Source organism: Antechinus flavipes, chromosome 3 (assembly GCF_016432865.1).
Source record: "Antechinus flavipes isolate AdamAnt ecotype Samford, QLD, Australia chromosome 3, AdamAnt_v2, whole genome shotgun sequence".
In the NCBI taxonomy this organism is placed as follows: domain Eukaryota; kingdom Metazoa; phylum Chordata; class Mammalia; order Dasyuromorphia; family Dasyuridae; genus Antechinus; species Antechinus flavipes.
In genome coordinates this window covers 99972611-99993637 of record NC_067400.1, presented here as the reverse complement: position 1 = coordinate 99993637, position 21027 = coordinate 99972611, and the positions used below count along the sequence as shown (strand labels likewise).

The window sequence follows — 21027 nt, the reverse complement described above, 5'->3', positions numbered from 1 at the left end:
TTGAGTGAATTTAGTGTTTCAACTAAAATTATTTTTAAAATTTAAAATATAAACATTATTTACTAAAATATTCGTAATAATGAGTGATTTCATCAATGTGGTTATTCTTTCCACCAGTTCATATTACAACTCATGTAATGTTCCTTAATTGATGTGACTCCTCCATGCCATTACCTGGTGGTCAGCCTTCAAAAAAAATTTATATATTTAGTATGTTTCTTTTTATATATCAAACTCTTATAATATACTGAGAGATGATATTTCCATAGAAAAGTTAAAAGTTAGTAGAGACAAACTGTTTAATTTTAAATTATAACAATGCATCAATTAATCAATGGTTTATTTTTGAATTGTAGTTTTTAAAAAAAGACAATATTGGGCAGCTATTTGTTTAAAGCTCTTTTCCCTTCCCAGAGTTAATATTTAGGATTGTAATGTTATGTAGACTATCAATATATGTACAACAATAAATTATATTTTTATCTACACATTTATATATACAGTACACATGTATATACATATATCAAAATACATTTAGTACATGATATATATGACATGCAAATATTACAATACAATATACATACACATGAACTTGCATATAATACCTACATATGTACAACTGATATATATATATATAAAAATAAATTTGGAGTTACTTTAATTCAGAAAGTTTTGTGATATGTGCGCATCTTTGTTAGTTATAGACTAGATATCCAGCTCAAGTGATTAGAAGTTTTTTAATTTTTGTGAATTTGGAGTGCAGAAGTTTTCACTTAGTCTCAAAGAACCATTTCTGCTGTATCCTTTAGTACATGGCAGCATTCATTGAGTTTTCTTTTGCTTCCTAGAGTTATTATGATAGATGTGAAAAATAATTTGTTAGGAACAGGTTAACAAAATTTAATATGGAAATGTGGAATTTTGTACTCTTGAGTTCATTCAGCAGTACCTCTAACAACAAACCTTCTTCTAAGCCATGATCAACTTTAGAATTAAAACCAGTGCCTTAAAGTAACCTGGTTCAAGAAGGAAAATGTGATTTTTGATAACCTGGTTATGAAATAGTTCTCACGGAAGTTACTTTCCATTTATAGTATCTGCACTTAAATAAAGAGCAGCACTCTGAAGTGAATCAATTGAATCTGGTTTCTCTTTCCTGGACAGCAACATAAATGTTAATGATGTAGATTTCATTAAGTAATAGCTGATTTATGAGTGAGTTAAAGATCTCTCTCAGTTTGAAATTACTGGTTTCTTCTTGACATTTGATCTTTTTTCCTCTAACCTTAACCATTTTGACCCTTGTGTGGGCTGACATTGCTATGGAAACCCTGAGGGCTGATGGAATTCCCTCAATCTCTTTTCACAGAAGGTGATGAGACAGGAGTGATGGATAGTCTGCTGGAAGCCTTGCAGTCAGGTGCCGCTTTCCGAGACCGAAGAAAAAGGACACCCAGACCTAAAGGTGAATATTACACTTGTTTTATGTTAGTTTCTAGGGAATTATAAAAGATCTTTTCTTTATTATTTCTTTAAAGGCTTACATTATGAATGCACTGCTCTGGGCTATAACTATTAAGAAGTTCTACTTTTTTGTTTAATCTTCTTCATGCAAGGACATATCACAGATGCTCATTCATATAGGCTAATATCAATAGCATTTACAAATCTATACACAGAACTTACCATAAAATTATTATCATGACAAAATTCAGCTCAAGAACCATATATATTTTATCTTTTTTAGAGATCTTAGAATAAAAATTAAATGGGAAGCAAAAGTTACATTTTCCATTGAATTAAGTATTTCATTGGGAGTGTAGCATTATCTTGCTTTCAAAAATATTTAAACTGAGTAGAAAAAAAATTAGATAATATCGTTATACATTTTGAGGAACAGATTATATTAAGTTTTTTTGTTTCTATTTTTTTTTTTTTTATAGATATCCGAGAGAGTCTCAGTCCAGTTTCACAGAGGCCTGTTCTGAAAGCTTGTAACCATGGTAATGAACAATATTTATGAACTGAATGTTTTTCTTATCTACTTTTATCCTATTGATATTTGATTTCAGTAGTTTGTGCTGCAATTCTCAAGTTTCTAAATATTTATAGTGAAAATGTATAGTTGATACAAATAAAGAACATGTAAGGATCCCATCCCTTAATAGTTACTTAGAGGTTGTTTCTTATATTGGACTATCATTTACTGGAATACAAAAAAGGAAGCTTTGAGTTTAATGTTTAGAGAAATAATGATAAGATTTTTAATAACTGCTATTCAGAATTCCCTTTTTATAGACTGTTAAACTCTCTCATTGAATTATGTTTTTTAAATTGGTGGAAGAATGCATATTTCACTTAATGATATAATTTAAAATATTGGAATAGATATCCTTCTCCTTCCATTAATCATTGCTCTTTGAAGCTGTTCAAGCAATATCTTGATGGAACTATAAATATCACTAAAATTCCTAGTAGGCTGTTGTAGAAAGATATTGAAGCCAGGACAATGACTATAAAAAAGATATATTGAAAATCAACATAAAAATTAAAGTAGCCAAATCCCACAAACTTTGCTTTTGCTTATCACTCTCAAAGGCCATCCCCCTAATATATTCCTAACTATTTATTGGAATATTCTTTTAAATAACTTTTATTTCTGTTGAATACTCCTGGCCTCCTCCCTTTTGGTGGGATCTTATATCTTCTAGATGGTAAATCTATATTAATTCTCTGATATTTTTCTACTAGTATGATATCACTTACCTTGAAATACTTGCTGATTGAACAATCAAAACTATTCTCTTTTTCACTTAAGTGTCTCTTCTTTAAATTGAGAAAAATATTAGAATATTTAGTTTGAGCAAATTTAAGTCTGTGGTGTTTATTTTGATTTCTATATAGATTCATTAAATCTTGAAACTTTTCATGTCAAAAACTGAAAAAGAGTGAGCTTCTTGGGAAGATCATCATGTACATGCACTTTCCTTAATATCATCTGAATCACAACTATCATTATAATTAATTGTATTATGAAACTAAATATTTTATGAAAGTGAAAATCATAATACAAATGTTGTTTTAGGAAGAGTAATCTGATAGAAATGTGAAAGACAGAATTGGAGATAGACATTACTAGTAGGAACTGTGTGAGTAGAAGAGTTGAAGAGAGAGGTCAGAACTAGAGGCATATGATTTGGTTGTCATTTACACACATAGAGATGACAGAGAAAGCCACAAAAATAGATATATTTTCTAAAGAAGAGAATATAGAGAAATATAGTGTTCTGGGAAATTAGTTTTGCAAAATAAGTTTTATCAGAGGATGAGATGAAGAGACATAGAAGTAGTCAGAGATATAAGAAGAAAACTAAAATTTCATGCATTTTCATTGACTGTCCTATATAAGCTTGGAATTTTATCTCTTCTCAGCTCTATCTCCTAGTTTTGTGGATTTTCTTCAGTCTTAATTCAAACTCTGTATTCTGTAAGAAACTTCTGCAAGTACCCTTTCTTTATAGTGCCTTCTCTTTATTGTTATCTCTATTCTATCTTGCATATATCTTTCTAGTAAATAGTTGGTTGCATATTGATTTCATTGTTGGATTGTGAGCTTCTTGAGAATTAGAACTGATTTTTTTGCCTTTTTTATATCCCCAGTGCCACAATGCCTGTTCACATAGTAGATGCTTTATAAATGCTTTCTGATTTGATAGACTATATTACAGTGTGAGCCTTTGGCATTTCATATATATTTAATATCCTGAAAACTTATGTAGGATAGAGTCAAAGAAGTCAAAGAGAATAAGTCATGAGCTAATTTAACATGACTATATTGACAATTATGTGTAATACTGAACATATTAAGTTAAACATTTGATCCCATTTATAATAAGCCTAGTAGTAAATATGTGAAGCAATGTTGACATTTAATTTCACCATTTTTTGATCCTCAATTCTTGGACCCCTGAGCTATTGACATTTTTATTGGTGCTTTGAATTTTTATTTTCATTAGGAAATTATTCTAATCAACCCTAATTTACATTCCTTTGTAATATTTGCTGTCACTAAAATCATATTTGATTTGATGTCTTCATCTAAGTTCACTGTTCCTTGTTCTTATAATAAAATTTTTATACCTTTTTATACTTTATCACATAGTAAACTATATATTATTCATCTTTATATTCTTTGCTGTGCCTCATATAGTTTATCACAATTTTTTTGGACTTATGAGTAAATGGACTATTTAAACACCATTTCTCAAGTATAAGATTTTAGAATTTTTAGGAGTACTACTAGTTGTTTCTCTTTTAATTTTAAGTCCAGAATACCCCCTACCTACGTGAAATAGTAAATAATGAAGTATTATTTCAGAAGCTATAATGCATCTCCTTGATTATAATATCCATTTGGAATAAAAAAAGAGAATAATTTGGCACTTTGAATGCTTTTCTCTATTAAATAAATTCTCAATCTGTGTTTACTAACCTACTTATATTGTATATCTCATATTAAGTCTTCAGTTTCTATTTGAATGCCCAGCTATTGTTGCCATCTTAAATTTTGAAGAGTCAATTAAACATCAACTAATTCCTCTATGTTTCAGTGCTGGAAATTTGGAAAGACCTTGAAATTTTCCTTAAAAAGAGATTCTTTATCCTTATTTGATAAATGAATTTCTTCCTTATTATGTGATCAAACTTGTCTCTTGGAATCATAATATTGCTTAAGGGTACAACTTGAAAAACTGACCGTGAACTTACAAGATTTAAGAGAAGTGGAAATAAAGATATGATTAAACTTTGTTCCCATTATTAAGACCAAAACTTGGCAATTGTCAAACAAACCTGAATATTTTAGAAGTTGTTAGGTATCTTGAAGTTATGTCATTTCTGTTCTATTTATTCCCAATGAATAAAGAAATACAATAGACTTATTTTCATAATTTTACTCTATTTAGTATAGCCACAATCAGTGAGGCAACAAAAATGTGTTAATTGCCCATTCTAATAAAAGATCATTCTTTGTTAGAGGTAGTACAAGTAGGTAGTACAAAAATACTACTTTTTTTTTTTTTTCCCAAGGTACTTGGGGTTAAATGACTTGTCCAGGATCAGATAGCTAGTACATATTAAGTGTCTGAGACCAGATATAAACTCAAGTCCTTGTAACTTCATAGCTGGTGGTGTATTCACTATGCCTTCTAGCTGCCCTTATAGACTACTTCTTTGTTTAATCTAATTATAATTAATGTTAATTGTAATCTAGCTGGGAAGATAAATATACAGAATATACAGAAGACAACCTTGACAATAATTTTAAAGCCATTATTAATATGGCATTTTCTATCACAAAAAAATTAAATTATCATTATTGTAATTGGATTCTTTTGCCAGAATTATATTTCACCAAATGAGGCGATGCTGTTAGATTTTTAACAGTAATATCATCATCATCATCAATAGCAGGTAACATTTATATAGTTATAGTTATTCTGCATCATAAGATATGAAAAGTGTTTTTGCTTTATTTGAGCTTTACAACTATGAAATATCCCTATAAACAGATATTGAAATAATATTTCCAGTGATATGCAGCAGTAAACATGGAAAATAGGATTTGAACTCAGGTCTCTATGTCCAGTACTTTGCTTTCATTTCAGGTACCAGATTGCAGTTCCATTGGACTTCTTTGGCTTACAGTATATGTTATTATTACAGTATATGCCCATTTTATGTTTTACTTTTGAATTTTCTTTGATCACATGCTTTCCATCTCTCCTCACGAATTTCAAATTCAGTCCAAGTTTGTTACTTTGAGTAACTGTTGATTAAATAAAAACTTACACCTAAAATAAACATATATGAAGCACTTTGTTAATCTAAAACATTGTATAATTTAAGGTGTTATTTTTAGTATCAAGTTGTAATGATCACTAGTTATCCTTCTAGTTGAAATAAAGAGTTGATAGACATATAAGAAATATATGAAAGGCTGTCATATGGAAAGTATTTTGTAAATCCTTATCCAAATATTATTATATATTTGATCCATCATTGTAATCATTGTTATCATCATCATTATGATCATCTAAGTCTAAAAAGTTGTCAATAATTTTACAAAAATTTAATATTCTTCATACTGTTTGCCTCTTCACAAAAAAAAAAGCAATTTGAATTAATCTTTAAAAAAAAAAAACTCAGTGATTTAGATGTAATTAAAACTTATTGACCACATTCTCCAGATGTCTAGTTTTATATCTTTTAAGTCATTCCATTGTTTTTTTTTATTATTTTTTTTTCTATGTTAGACAATATTATTTCTTTATGTCTACTATTTTAGTATTTTTACATCTTGGGATATACGAGAATGCTATTAAAAGTGAATCCTTCCATTTATACTCTGGTTTTTCTCTCTTAAATCAGAATTATATCCATTCCTTCAATAAAGTTATATGTTGAACTAGCAAAGGGGCAACTATCCAACTACTTGTTTAAAGAAAAACCAAACTATTACAACATCAGCAAAAGCATTAAACAATTTTTATGGGTAAAATGCAGTGTCAAGAATGAATCAGAAAACTTACTTTCCTATGTACACTGGTTATCTTCCATCTCTGTCACTTAGTCTGTCAACTGATAATTTTTCCATTTTAAATTATAGTTAAGAAATCTGTAGTGCTGTTATTGCAGCACCCTGCCTGGGCTACTTCTCACACTTGTTCAAGCTACTCATGGGTTGAATTCCTGCTCCCCACTCCAGGGGATAATCTTGTAAATAGCTATTCTTACTGCTGAGCCTTAGATATATATATTTCCCATTAGTTGTCAACCAGAGACTCAATTAGAATTTTTACTAAGATGTCGTAGCAACAACAGTAGTTAAGAACGTCTATCATAAATCCAGTTCTTCTTCTCTTCTATCAGTACACCCAATATATAGGGGAAAGCAGGGATTAAAACTTAAAAGTACAGCACATAGCACACAATGGGGCAAAAATAATCCACAACTTCTGCTGTACCTTGACCTAGAAGTCCTTTTTCTCTTCACAGAATTCTCATGCTTGGTTTTAGGGTTTATATCTTTGTACAGCCTGTCTATTAAATTGCCAAGGGTTTCATTCCTTGAACTTGGTTATTCCTTCAGATGACTGTTATTCCATATCTGTGGCTCTGCTGCCTTCCATATTCTTCTGGATCAATATGAGAATGGTCTTTTATAGGTCAATATGGTTAATAACAAGGGGGAAGAACAGAAAATCTTCTCCACAAATACATTTCAGCATCTCTTCTACACATAATTCCTACTTTTGACCTGAACAAGTTTTGATGCCCTCATAATAACGATTGTTTTTTCCTAATTAATAGTATATTTCCTTTCTTTACCTAGAGAGGTGAGATTTGAACTAGACTCCCACTCCAAGTTCATTATTACATATACCATGGCAAATTGCTCCTAATTATTATAGTAAGCATGAGATATGCAAATGTAAAATGCAAATGAAAAATTTTATATATATACATATATATGTATATATATAAAATGATGAATGTGTCAAACTTTTATATGAGAGAAAATTACTCAGCTTTATAATTTCATATAAAAATCAAATAAGAAGTATATGCAGTTGTTTATTTCTCCCTTTTTCTATTGAGAAACATATTTTTTCCTTATTACCTTTTAAAAATATTTTGTGGATCAGTGAGATAACACATGAAAGAACTTTCAGCTCTTTGGAGGACAGATACTATATAAATCAAATCTTCTGTTGTCTGTAATACAAGAATAATAATCCCCAGCAATAAATACAGTAAATTTTTGTGTCTAATCTATTGAATCAAGCCTAGCACAATGTGAGTCCCTATAAATTCTAAATATTGCTCATACTGAAGAATAATATTCTAGGAGAAATAGAGAACATGTAGATAATTGTGACCTTTTCTTTTCTCATTGGGATCCATCTAAAAGTTCAAGTTTACTCTAATCATTAAATTCACAAAAGAATTGATAGAAAGACATTATTATTTATAGATTATTTTCACACTGTTAAGGCAAGTTTAGAATTCTGTCTACAGCCAAAATCAAAGTGAAGAAGAATAACCATTATCATACCATCTTTTCTGATTATCATTGGGGGACATTAGTAATATAAAATTATTTGATTTGTTATGGTTCTGAAACCCAGAATTAACTTAAAAATTTTTAAAGTTTGTTAGAACTGTGTTTTTCTACATTCACTTTATAAAGTTTAGGAGGGCCAGAAAAATAAATTGTTTAATGTTGACCTTTTTATCCCTGCTCCTTTACCACCTTTTTTATATTTATCCATTTAAAAACCAAAGAAGGTCTCAAAAGGATAGTTGTAGTAGACTGGAGATAGTGACTTAACCATGATTTCATTTCCCTCTACTAATCTAGGACTACAACTTTTATATCTTACAGGCTTAGGAATTGCCTATAGCATTGAGAGGTTAAGTGATTGCCCATGATCACATAGCCAATATGTGTCAGAAGCTAGACTCATTAAATTTTCTTGTTTTCGAGGTTCTCTCTTCTGCCTTATTGCTTCTACAGTTATGTATTTTGCTTTCATTTGACCTTCCCTCTCTTCTGAATTTTCCTGGTTCCAAGTTGACTAATAAATAAACTTTTGTTAAAATAGTGGTGAGTAGGTGGGGACAGGGAAGAGCATGCACCTATCTAACAGTCTTTTTTTTTTTTTTTTAATTTTATTATCCACCCATCCATAATTTACTAGGTAACCAGTGTTTGCACTGGTATATAAAACCATATCTTAGTATTGTATGTAAATCCATGTCTTAGTACTGTATATAAATCCACATCTTAGTACAGGTTTTTGACTGTCATTTTTTTTTCAGTCATGTCTGCAGTTTTGTTGACCCCCTTTGGGATTTTCATGGTAAATATTGGAATGGTTTGCTATTTAATGTATAATGCTGGACTTGAATTGAAGAAGAGTTTACTTTCTGATTCTAGGCCTAGTATTCAGTCCACTGTGACAAACCAGTTTTTGATTATATTTTGCATAGAAAAAAATGTTCATAATGGGAATGTAATAAATTGATTGGCTGATAGAGAATAGCTATAATATTTATTAGCACTGGTACTGGAATAAGTAACGGTGAATAACTACTATGTTATGTCATGTAATCCTGATTACAGAATGCTTTTAGTAGGCAAACCTCTCTTTGGTTAATTAATCTGAGGAACTGTCACACACTGATTTCTGTAATAGAACTCCACATATTATATGAAATAAATGAATACTGAAGTTTCCTGAAGAGAAGAAAAAGTGCATATTCATTTAACATATACATCTGCTTTATTAAGCACTCTCACATTCTGTTGTAGTAGCCTCAGGGTTAAAAGATGTTGGCAGTTTTGTTTTATTTTGAAATGTGATAATTAGGCTTATTAAATTATGTGTACATATTTTTCCATTATAACACTTCAAGCAGCATAAAACTGCCTAATATAATATGCAAATAAAATACTTATTTACCCATATCCATATTAAAAGTTGAACTACTAAATATTATGGTGTATTTAGATTTAAATGATCTCAAAAAAATAAAATTTTCTGAGCAACATTTGATTTGTAACTCAATTTTAACATTAAATCAAAATGCTGTATAACTTCAGATCCAGATATGTGATTTAGCTAAGGCTTTTATGTTAAAATCCTTCTTAATGCTAACATTATAATATTATAGTTAAGCCAGAAAATCTTCAAATTTTATGTGTGAAAAACATGATTGATTGATATTTTATCATCAGGTCAAAGACTTAGTTTTCTAATTGTACTGTAGATGATAGTTTTCCCCTGACCCAAAGAAGGAATGAGAGGGGAGGTGGGGGTGGGAAAGGAAGAATCCTTTAATTCAGAATGATCCATTATCAGGCAACCACTCAAAAAAGTAATGTTTTTAAATGCTCTGAAGTCCAGTAGGAGAAATAAATGAAGGACACAGCTCATTAAGGGATTTCCATTTGAGACTCTCAAAACAGAGGAAATGGCTAGGAGAGCTCTCAGGATCATTCCTGCTTTGACTTTCTTTCCTAATCAGTTTTTACACTTAGATCTCAGCTTTAAGTCTGATCTGTCTAATTTTGCTAGTAATTGATTGAAAGATAGATATAGTTAATTATTATCTGCTGTTAACTTGCTTTCTTGTTAATAGTCATTGTGGTAAGAGAGTCGTATTAAAATTTGTTTTGTGAAGCTTCATTATAAATGAATGTTTCCTTTCCTTATCCCCTCTATCCCTAAAAAAGAAGAGCAAAAATGGATTTTTTTTTTTTTTTATGGACTGCTCAGTCCTAAAATCAAGCATATCTAAGACAGAGTTTTAAAATGCAGGAACTTTGAAAATTATTTTTATTAACATATAGGATTTCTTGAAAATTGTTCAATTTTTCTTCATCTTAGATGTCATATAGTTGAGTGGAACTGGTCATGTATCTTATCTGTCATAAACAACTATACTCAGTAAAACAAGTAAGTTTTCTGCCTTAGTAATAATAGAATTGAGATATTTTACTATGCAAATATCAATATGCCACATAAACACTTTAGGCCTCAGTTTCATCCTTTGTGAAATAGGAATATTATTTGTAATACTTCCCTGACAAGTTTATTCTAAAGTATATTAATATAACCAAATATATGCAAAGCTATCATCATAATCATTCTATTTTTCATCTGATATTCATGACTCACTTGGCTTTTCCATATTATCTAGCTCTCTGATCTTGGTCAAGTTGCTAACCTTTATGTTGATCAATTTATTTATAAGTAGAATAAGGAGTGTGAATTTACTACCACTAAGATTGCTCCCCACTATGATTCTCTATTCCTTGTGCCAGTGATGCATGATCTGTTCAGGTATGCAAGACAGCATGTCTACACTGTGATACAACTGGGCAAGTTATATAATACATATGACTACTATAATGTGTCTCTAGTACCACATTAAAATTTAACATTTCAAGAATATGTGACTAGATCACATGTTCTTCAGTGGTTCATGCTATGGAAGTAACCCTAAGCCACAAATCACAAGTTCTGACAAAATCTACTAGGATAGGAAAGGTTTATGAATTGGCCAATGATGTCCTGTGTATTTGTTATCAGAATATCCTTTTCTTGGTTAAGACATGCTCAATCTGAATTAAAAGGATTTGAAGTGGCATGTTTGCAGTTTCTTATAGCATAATAATATTCTTTTACATTCCATTTACATTTTCATTTATATTATATTTTACATTGACTGTTTAGCTATTCTCCAACTTATAAGCATCTATATTATTCCTGGTCATTTGCTACCATAAAAAGTGCTTCTATAAATACTTTTATGTTTATGAAACTTTTCTTTTTGTCAATGATTTTGTATATGTATAAGACTGGAATCTTTCAAAGAGTTGGAAGATTTTAGCTATTTTATTTGCATAATTACAAATTATTTTTTAGAGTTGTGCCAATTCATGGACAGGTTCGTGAACTATTTTATGTTGTGCCTTCTCAAAGCCAGTAAACAATTAAAAGTTAAAAATTGAAGCCACCAAAATTATTTTGTTTTCATGATGTTGAGGAAACAACTGCTTTGACTGCGTTTTTTATCCCACTACTTTTGATAAGATATTTCCTTGTTTAGTCAAAGATCTTCCTCTGCAGTCTTGTAGTTATTATAGAATGATGGTGAATCCAATTTCTCAAAAATAAGGTTAGCTGAGCACAAATTCTAGCTTTTGCCAACTTGGTAATTAATACTGAAGATAAACTTTTTAACTTCTTAGAAAGTGAAAGTCTAAACCTATTTTAGTATCACTTATATTGTTTTAAAGCCTCATTTTCATTAACTATAGGCAAAAGAACTAAGTGATTATTGAATGAGATGTAAATGCATGTACTATAATATTCTAATAGAGAAATTATATTGAAAAGTTTCAAGCAGACACTGAAACTCCATTTACAGGTTAAGAGTCATTTAGTGGCCAAGATTTTGATCTGAATAATCCCAAATCAAAACCTTCTTAGGTAGTTTGTATATAATTTCTTTTTTTAGGACAACCCATTTTACAATATCTATAGTAATTTGTTATCTGATCACATTTAAATTAATTTTAGCCATATTTAAGCTGATTTTCACTTCTTATCCATTTTGGTGATAAATTATTGATAAGATTGCTCCTTAGTTATTGCACTTTATTGCTTTTCTCTGTAATTTTAGTCATTTTTGTTACTTTTGTCTAGAAAATTTTTCAGTATGGAAATTTGGAACAAAAGCTGTATGCAATAACAAAGCTATGGCCAAAATTCAATATAATATAAATTTTTCTTTAATATATTGAAAGAACTTTGCAGACCTCAAATCCTTATATAAATATTAGCTATCATTAGAGTAATATTATTCACATCTCTTGAATATTAACATATCCCGAACTTGTGTTTCTATGTATTTTTCTCAGTTTTAACCCCTGCTTTGCTTAGTGTCATATGCATATTTAATGAATGGATTCTCACAATCCTGTGAGTGATGGCAATTTGACTTTTCCCTAGTTATGCACATATTTTTGATTATCACTTAGTATTTATCAAGTACCCAGAAGTTGTGTGATTCCATAATAGGTGCTATGAGATCTAAATAGCGTAGGTTAAATGCAGTTTCTTATCTCATAGCATTTAATGTGAAAAAGATGAACAATGATAAAGCTTAATGAAATAAAAAGCATTAAAAGCATACACTGTAACTTACAGATCCTTTTTTAATATACACGTGTAAGGGTCAGATAAAATGTGGAATGATGATATTCAAAAGATCTAGATTAATAAGGAAAGGCTTTGTAAAAGAATGAATTTTAAACTGGATCTTAAAGGACTAATATTGTCTTTGGCCTACAAGTATGATTTTTCCATGATCACTTTGTGTTCTTCAATGACTAATGAAGCTATTTTACTACCTACTGACTTTGTAGCAGTTGGAACAGGTATTTCTGTTTGCAGTTGTCTTTTTAATTCTCACTTAGCTATTTCTATCACTTTTTCAGTGGCAATTACAATAATAATACATTTATGTGACACTTTAATTTTTCCAAAATACTTTCCTTGAGCCAAGCCAACCCTGTGAAACAGGTAATGTAAATATTATTATAGCTTCCTTACAGATAAGGACACTGAAAGGTGAAGTGACTTTTCCATAGTCACATAGCATTCATTGCTCAGTAGTTAAGAGTGCTGGGCCTAGAATCAGAAAGATCTGAGTTCAAATCCAGGCTCAATTACCAGTTAAGCAACTCTCATAATATTTATTTGTCTCAGTTTCCTCAACTGTAAAATGGGGATAATAGAAGAACCTACCTTTCGGAATAGTTATAAGGATTAAATGTGATAATGTTGCAAAGCATTTGGCACAGTGCCTAACATATAACTGCTATATAAATGCCAGCTATTATTATTTTTATTAGTATTCATACACAGGTCTACTGATTTCAAGTTTATCACTTGTTCTACTACCTTATACTACCTCTTTAATTGTATATTATTGTGGCTACATATACATATGAATACACATCTATATGGAAACATGCATATGCATGTATTTATAAATGTATATATGTGTGTAGGTATATATGTATACTTATATGTATACAAACATATATATATATATATATATATATATATATGCTTATACTTATATACATATACTATATGGTATGTGGGGGAAAATGAGACAGGTGACCTGGCCCAGTTCTCCCTTCCTTAAATTCCATTACTTGCTTGTCATGACATTACTTCCCTGATGTCATGGTCCTCTTTGAGAATGAAGGACAAACAGCAACCGCTTGCCTATTTATTTATTCCCACTACTTGGCATAGTCCATGGGATGTAGTAGACACCTAATGTCTGTTAATTAAGCAGGTGTATATATGAATCTGTGGACATATATTTACATATATTGATATCTTTGTATATTTCTGCATGTGTATATATGTACATGCTTATACTATATCTATATGTGTGGGTAACTAAAGAATGATAGAATTGAAAGGAAGGATATTTCAGGACAATCATGTGAAAAGAGCAGATGCAGAAAATGAAATATTTGAGGGGGAAAGAGAATAGGATAAGAGGGTTTTTAGATGAATGGTCTCTATTTAGTTGATAAAGTATAATGCCAGGTATTCTGGCATTGTGGAAGGATATGTGTGGGAAGCTTAAATATAGAAAAGAAGGTTTGGAATAGCCACTATGTGGGTAGACAATCAATATGGCAAATAAAAAAGGATTATCTTGTGCTGATTGTGCACAATTGATTGTGCTGATGAGATTACATAATATGAATTTATAGAAAATCCACTTGTCTCAGTTGAATGATTGCTTCCAGTTTTCTTCAACAGCACAAGAATAGTAGAGAAGGTGGGAGTAATTCAGAACGGAGTTCTGATAAGATACGAACATCAGTAGGAGAGGGGGGTAAGAGGTTTGCAGGAAGAAGACAGCATAGAGTTTAAATTGTTAACTATAGGGTTGAAATTGGGGAACAAAAATACTGGGGAGCAGAATTGATAACCTAGAGTATCTCATTGGAGGGAATAGAAGTCCAGGTGAGAATGAAGAATGAATTTATTCTCCTAAAGAATGAAGAGATGAAATAATGTATGGGATGGCAAACCCCAATTCAAAAATACTCAGAGATATCTCAGAGTGAAGAACAGAAGCTTTATTAGGATCTCCAAGAAATGGACAGTCCCCTCACTGGCATCCCAGAGGGAGGAGAGTCAGTTTCCCAAAGTTTGTAGATAATTTAAAAGAGTCTGTTCTGCTTCTAAGGTTAATAATCAATTAAAATAGTTTAAGGAGACATAGTTTTACCTCAGGCTTTTCTCAATCAACAATTAGGGAATAGCCAGTTTGTACACTTCTTGAATATCTCCAGGCCATTAAATAGATTCTTCTCTAAGCAGTTATCTCTTAAATGTTCTTTCTTGAAAAGTCTTGGTTTCCCAAGAGCCTAATGATTAACAGACCTTTAGTGCTATATCTGGAATTATCAAGTGATTATTCTGAGAAATCCTTAGTTTCCCATTTCACTCAATAATAAGTTATGATCTCACAATATTTATTTTTTAACCATTGAAGTAGATTACTAGTAGATGATGGTGTGATCAAGAATATTATCTTATCATGGCAATAAAGAAGTTATAGATTTGAGGAGATTGGGGAATTATAATGTATGTAAGAAGACATCAACAATACAGATGTTGGAATTAACTGATATGGGGATAAGAATTGGAGTTGAAACGCTAAGACAGGTATTTTAACTCTTAGTGTCTCAATTCTTCTGTCAAGTAGTAGCTGAGAAACACTCCATTCTTAAAATTCTTCCTAAGAAAGAAAATCAAAATTGCAGTTTGAAATGTTGGTAATTCTGTATGTTTGTAGAATATATACTTTAATTTCTCATTTTGCCTGTTTTCTTCTTTCCCTCAAACATATTCTATATTTTCCCCCAAAGACAAAACTGTGCTTCAGAGTGAATATAGAATATAGAAGTTTATGATTCTCCTGGATCAATCAGAGAAGATACAAAGAAAGATACCAGGGCAGAGATTTGGCCTCTGAACCTCTCCCATGTAAACATTACCAGGCTAGTTCTGTGGAAGGATAAGTGACAAGCCCTGGGGTTAATTAAGTTAGGAAGTAGCCTCAGCCCTGGTCACAAAAATTTTTACTTCCCAGATACTGTGGGGAGTTGAGAGTCTGAGTTGGAGAAGACTGAAGGAATCTCTGCTGGTAAGGAGGACCAGGCCCAGTTGTACTGCAGGGAGAACACTCTGGGCGAGAAGGAACCAGCATACCTCTGAATGCAGAAGCTGCAGACTGTGGGCACTTATAGGAGAGTGGAGTTCTCAGGCCAAACAGGGAAACTGGAGAACCTGAGACCAGAGACATCATCTCTTCCCAACCCTTTCTAATCCCTACCCCAACCACAGGATAAGAAGTGATTACACTAATAAGCTCTTGTTTTAAAAAAAAAAAAAAAAAAAAAAAAAAAAAAAAAAAAAAAAAAAAAAAAAAAGAGCAGGCATAGAAGAAAGAACCCAACTATAGAAGGTTACAATGGGAATAGGAAAGACATAGGTTCAGCCTCTCCTACCTCAAACAGTAATGTTAAATGGTTATCTGCCCAAAAAGAATTCATAGAAAAATTAAAAATAAAAAACTAAAAACTAAAAATCAAATAAGCATGATTGAGGAAAAACTTTTTTTTTTAATTAAGAACAACAAAAGAAGATTATCATAAAAATCAACTAACTAGAATAAAGATCCAGAGTCTTAAAAAATGACTATTTGAAAATTATAATTGGGCAAAGTGAAGCCAGTGAAATTATAAGAGACCAAGAAAAATAACAAAATATAAAGAATGAAAAAACAGAAAAGAATGAGACAGCGAAAACATAAGAATAATTGGACTACCTGAAAGTTATAATCAAAGAATCTAGATATGGTAATACACAAAATAATTAAAAGAAAGTTGTCCTGAAGTATTAGAGAAAAAAAGAAAAATAGGTATGGAAAAAAACCCACTGATCACCACCTTAAAGAGGTTCTACAAGGAAAATCTACAAGAATATTATTACTAAATTTTGAAATCTCCAGATCAAAGATAAAGGTTCACAAACAATAACAAAAACAAAAAAAAATCAAATACATTGGAGCTACAATTAGACTCACACAAGACTAATCAGCAGCTACAATAAAAGACTATTGGTTTTGGAATACTACATATTGAACTGAAGTTATGGTTAAAAATATTATATCCATCAAGATTGTGTGGTAGAGCAAATCCCAAATCAAAAATACTCAGAGATATCTCAAAGTGAAGAACAGGAGTTTTATTAGGATCTTGTGAAAAAGACTCCTCCCTCTGAGGGAGGAGAGTCACTTTTACAAAGTTTGTGGGATAATTTAAATGGTCAATGAGAGAAAAAAAAAATTTACAGAAACTATTCACCCACCCTCTTAATCCTCTTAAAATCATTGGCAAACAACCTTTATTCCTTTATTTGTCTCTGGAATATAAGTGGGCTTTTTTGACACTAGGGTCTTGGTTATGCAAGACTTGTTTCAAAAGAAAGAAAGAGTTTTGCTTCTAAAGTTAATTATCCATTAAAATAGTTTAAGGAAATTTGGTTTTAATTCAGGTTTTTCTCAATCAACAAATAGAGATTAGCCAGTTTGTAGACTTCTCAAATATCTCCAGGACATTAAATAGTCAGATTCTTCTCTAAGCATAAAATTAAAGTCCAAGAGGTAATCTCATATATTTCTCCAAAAAGAACAAGTCTTTTGCTCTTCTTTCCAGAGCCTTATTAACAGACCTTTGGTACTGTCCTGCAGTTATTATTCTGAGAAGTCCTCGGTTTCACTCAGATCCCTCTTTTTTTTTTTTTTTTTTAAACATATGAGGACTTCTCATCTTTGCTCGAATTCCTGTAACATAATTTCGCAAGTTTAAAACAATGAGCAGGAATCAGACTCTGCTTTGACCAATTCCCACCATTTGTCTTGGAAATAGTCATCACAGAACAGATTGGCATTTGGCAGAGAGAACTACAGCCCTGTGGAGGTCTGGGGCCTTGGCTCTATTGTCACATCTGGACTTTCTGGAATTTCTTCAGGCTGATGAGGGGTTTATAGCTGACTCTAGTGGAGTCCGGACTTAAGAGGGGAGACAAGTGAGTTGTAGGCAGTGGCAACAGCAGATTCCATGCCGAGCATCAGAATCAGGTCTCAGTTAATTTCAGGTGACCAAGTGGTTGGAATTTCATGGCTCGGAGACTGGGAAAAGCAACTTTCAAGTATATTAAAAATACAAGAATTAAATATAAAAAGAGAAAGAATAAACAAAGGTAGAGTTAATATAGAGGTTAGGGACAGTACTCAGGAAACCCACACAGAAGGCTTGTGGGGGAGGGGGTGATGAAGCTATCATAAATGCCTCTCATCCAAAGAGCTTTCCTAGGACAGATTCTAAAAAATGTTTTTCCCAAATTCTTGCTTTTTTTTTTTTTTTCTCAAAGGAGTAGGTGCAGTGGGTAGAACATGTGCCCTTCAATGAGTATGATTTTTCCCAGAAAAAACCCTTACAAGGAAAAGTTTTTATCCAATTAGTACAGGTGTTAATAAAACTGAAAGCAGTCTGAAGTCCCTGTGAGGAGCAGATGAGCAGGCCCTTTTCAGAATTTACTTGTCTGGGAGTTATGAGGAAATGTGGGAGTCAGGGAATTAAAGTTGCTGTGGTCATGGGCAAACTATCAGCAACATGGACAGCTGTTCTGTAAGCCTGCTTCCATTCAATTCCCCTTCATTTAAAAAACAACAGAAATCTCTCTAAGTCCCTGAATAGCTGGCAGTAATCATTTTCTCTACATACTTAATGGAGAATTATTTAGGTGTCAAAATTTTTTTCTTTCCATATAGCACCCCACGCCCCCTCCACCATGATCATGCAAAGCATGAAAAATGCTTTTGAAGTCAGTATAGGTCTTTGATAAATAAGTCAGGGTTTCAGAGTTGGGGTTCCAGAGACCCCAAGAATCTAGCTCTACTTTCCATTTGTTTACTTTCAATGAACAAAAGGGAAAATGGGAGTGGTCCCAAATATTTGGGTGAAATAGGCCCTTAGTTAAAGAAACTTTAGCTCCAGGAAGCAAAAAGGATCAAAAGATGTTAATAGCAGCAACCAGAAAGTCCTCTAGAGCTAGACTGCAAATGAAAATATCTATATATCTGTATCTTCCTCTGATCACTTGCTCTGACTATAGATATTTGTTTCTTATTCAAAAGAACACCATTAGGAAATTGAGTCACAAGGATCCTACCTTCAGCAGAGGGCCAAGATTGTCCTAAGTCCTTCCTAAATACTAACTTACCACTTGTAACAGCTTCTCTGAGTAGCTTGTGGGATATTCCTTTCAGATGGTGGAACACTGGTTTGATGATCTAACCAATCAGTCATATCTGAATTTAAAACTCCAAAGAAATATCAGCTGCAATCCCAAAATATTTTATCTTCTACAGCAATTATTATTAATCAGAGCTTCAGATGAACTTACCTTTCAAGGATCACAGTAAGAGATAAATCCTAGAGAGTTCACAGCTTATACAGCTTACCTTTCATATCTAAGTAGATGGTTCTAAGCCTAACATTACATAGATTATTTTGCTTTTAAAATACCCAATACTTAGAAAAATTCTAAACTGCATTATCCATAACAGAAACATTCTCAAAAGGTCAAAGAAAAAAAAAAAAACTATTATTCTCAGAGGCCCTTTAAATAATGGACATAGCCTCCCTTAATTCCACATAAAAGAATCCAAAAAGTTCTTAAAAATATTAATTAAACTTTGAGAAATAACCCTACCGAATTATAGATCACATTTATGATCATATTCTTTAACCAAGGAGACCATTATGTATCTAAAGCAACACTTTAATCAATTCGTCAATTAACTTACTATAGTAAAAGTGGGCTGTCTCTTTAAATAATATGCTCTCTGCAGCCTAAAGCCAAGGAAAAGCCACTGCACACTTGATGGGGGAAGGGGAATTAGATTATCCACCTTGACAAGGCTCTTTCCATGACACCCTTTCCCACTCCACTTGGCATTTCTCCCTAGCTGCCCCATGCTTCTTGACACGATTCTTCTTTTTCCATCTATTACATGCTTTCTTCCTTCTAAATACTTTCTCTCCAATTTCCTTACTAATTGTCCCCTTCTTTCTCTTACTTCCTGATATCATTCAAACCTTCAGTTGCTCCTACAAATTAATCCTCCTTAATTCACCCTCATTCCCCTTTCTTTTCCCTTCATAACTTTTAAGATTCACAATACAGTGAATAACTAAATAACTCCATAAAACCCACACATATCCAGCAGAGCTGACAAATTTTAAAGCATAATTTATATTTGCAAATTACTCAATATATGTTTCAGAAGGCAACATCCTTTATCTAATTAGAGGCATGTGACCTCTCCAGGCAATTTATCAGAACTTTGTTTTTACAAGCCATTGTTAAATGAACCAAATCAAATACAGGTTGAAAATTTTTTTTTTCAAAGTGAAGATTTCAATATTCAAACAAATTCTAAGATCTTATAATCAGAATAAATCTGGCATGTGCAAGGCAACAGTAAAATTATTTCCCATAATTTCAGAATTATAGTAACTCTTTAAAATAAACTAAGTTCCCAAAATTCTTAATCAAATGTTGCAGACAAATTCTCCTGCCTGAGTTTAGCCCTTTAAACTTGTCTGCTCTCTAATTCCATGAGAACAAACTTGCTAATTTTTTTTATTTTTCCTGGGACAATTTTGGAAACAAGTCTGGTTTTCCCACAAGTCCAACAGGTCAGAGGACCCCATGTTTGGCCACTCACTTGTCTTGATCTATCCCTTGCAGATCCTGTCACTCCTTGCTTCTGAGATTTCTTATTCCACCCTTTTCCCTGTCCTTGGGTGACTTGTACATTCTAAACTAGGATTTTGATTCATTGATTCTCTTTCTTTTCTTTTTTCCAATCTCTCCTTATATATACCTTCGTTGCTTCTTTCAATAATTCCCCAATTGACTTACCATTCCATCCTTACAATTTCTGCAATTTTCTTATTTATGTCTGGCCATGAATTGGAGACAAAAGATAGTTTTAGCACACTTTCTGTTGCTGGATCTTCTAAATTTATTCCCATATATTTTTGAATCCCCTCTTTGAGATGTTCTAAGAATCTGAAAGGTGATTCCTTCTTTTCCTGTCTAACCTCTAAAGCCTTATTAATATTCTGTCTTTCAGGAAAGGAATTCTTGGTTCCTATAATAATTAGGTCCCTTAAATCTTGCATATTCTGCCTGCAGCTTGATTATTATTATCTCATTCTGGATTTACTAGTAGATATTCCTGTCATCACTCCTTCTGTAAGGGGATGATGTCTCTCCC

General features: G+C 31.8%; 1 protein-coding gene across 1 annotated transcript in view; it reads left to right on the top strand.

The window, feature by feature from the left end:
• The window catches only part of DIAPH3 (diaphanous related formin 3), a 419718-nt gene that overhangs the window by 290827 nt on the left and 107864 nt on the right, over nt 1-21027 (top strand). Inside the window, exons 25-26 of the mRNA XM_051983890.1 lie at nt 1370-1465; nt 1944-2003. Coding sequence (XP_051839850.1) covers nt 1370-1465; nt 1944-2003 — 156 coding nt within the window. The remainder of the gene's footprint in view (nt 1-1369; nt 1466-1943; nt 2004-21027) is intronic.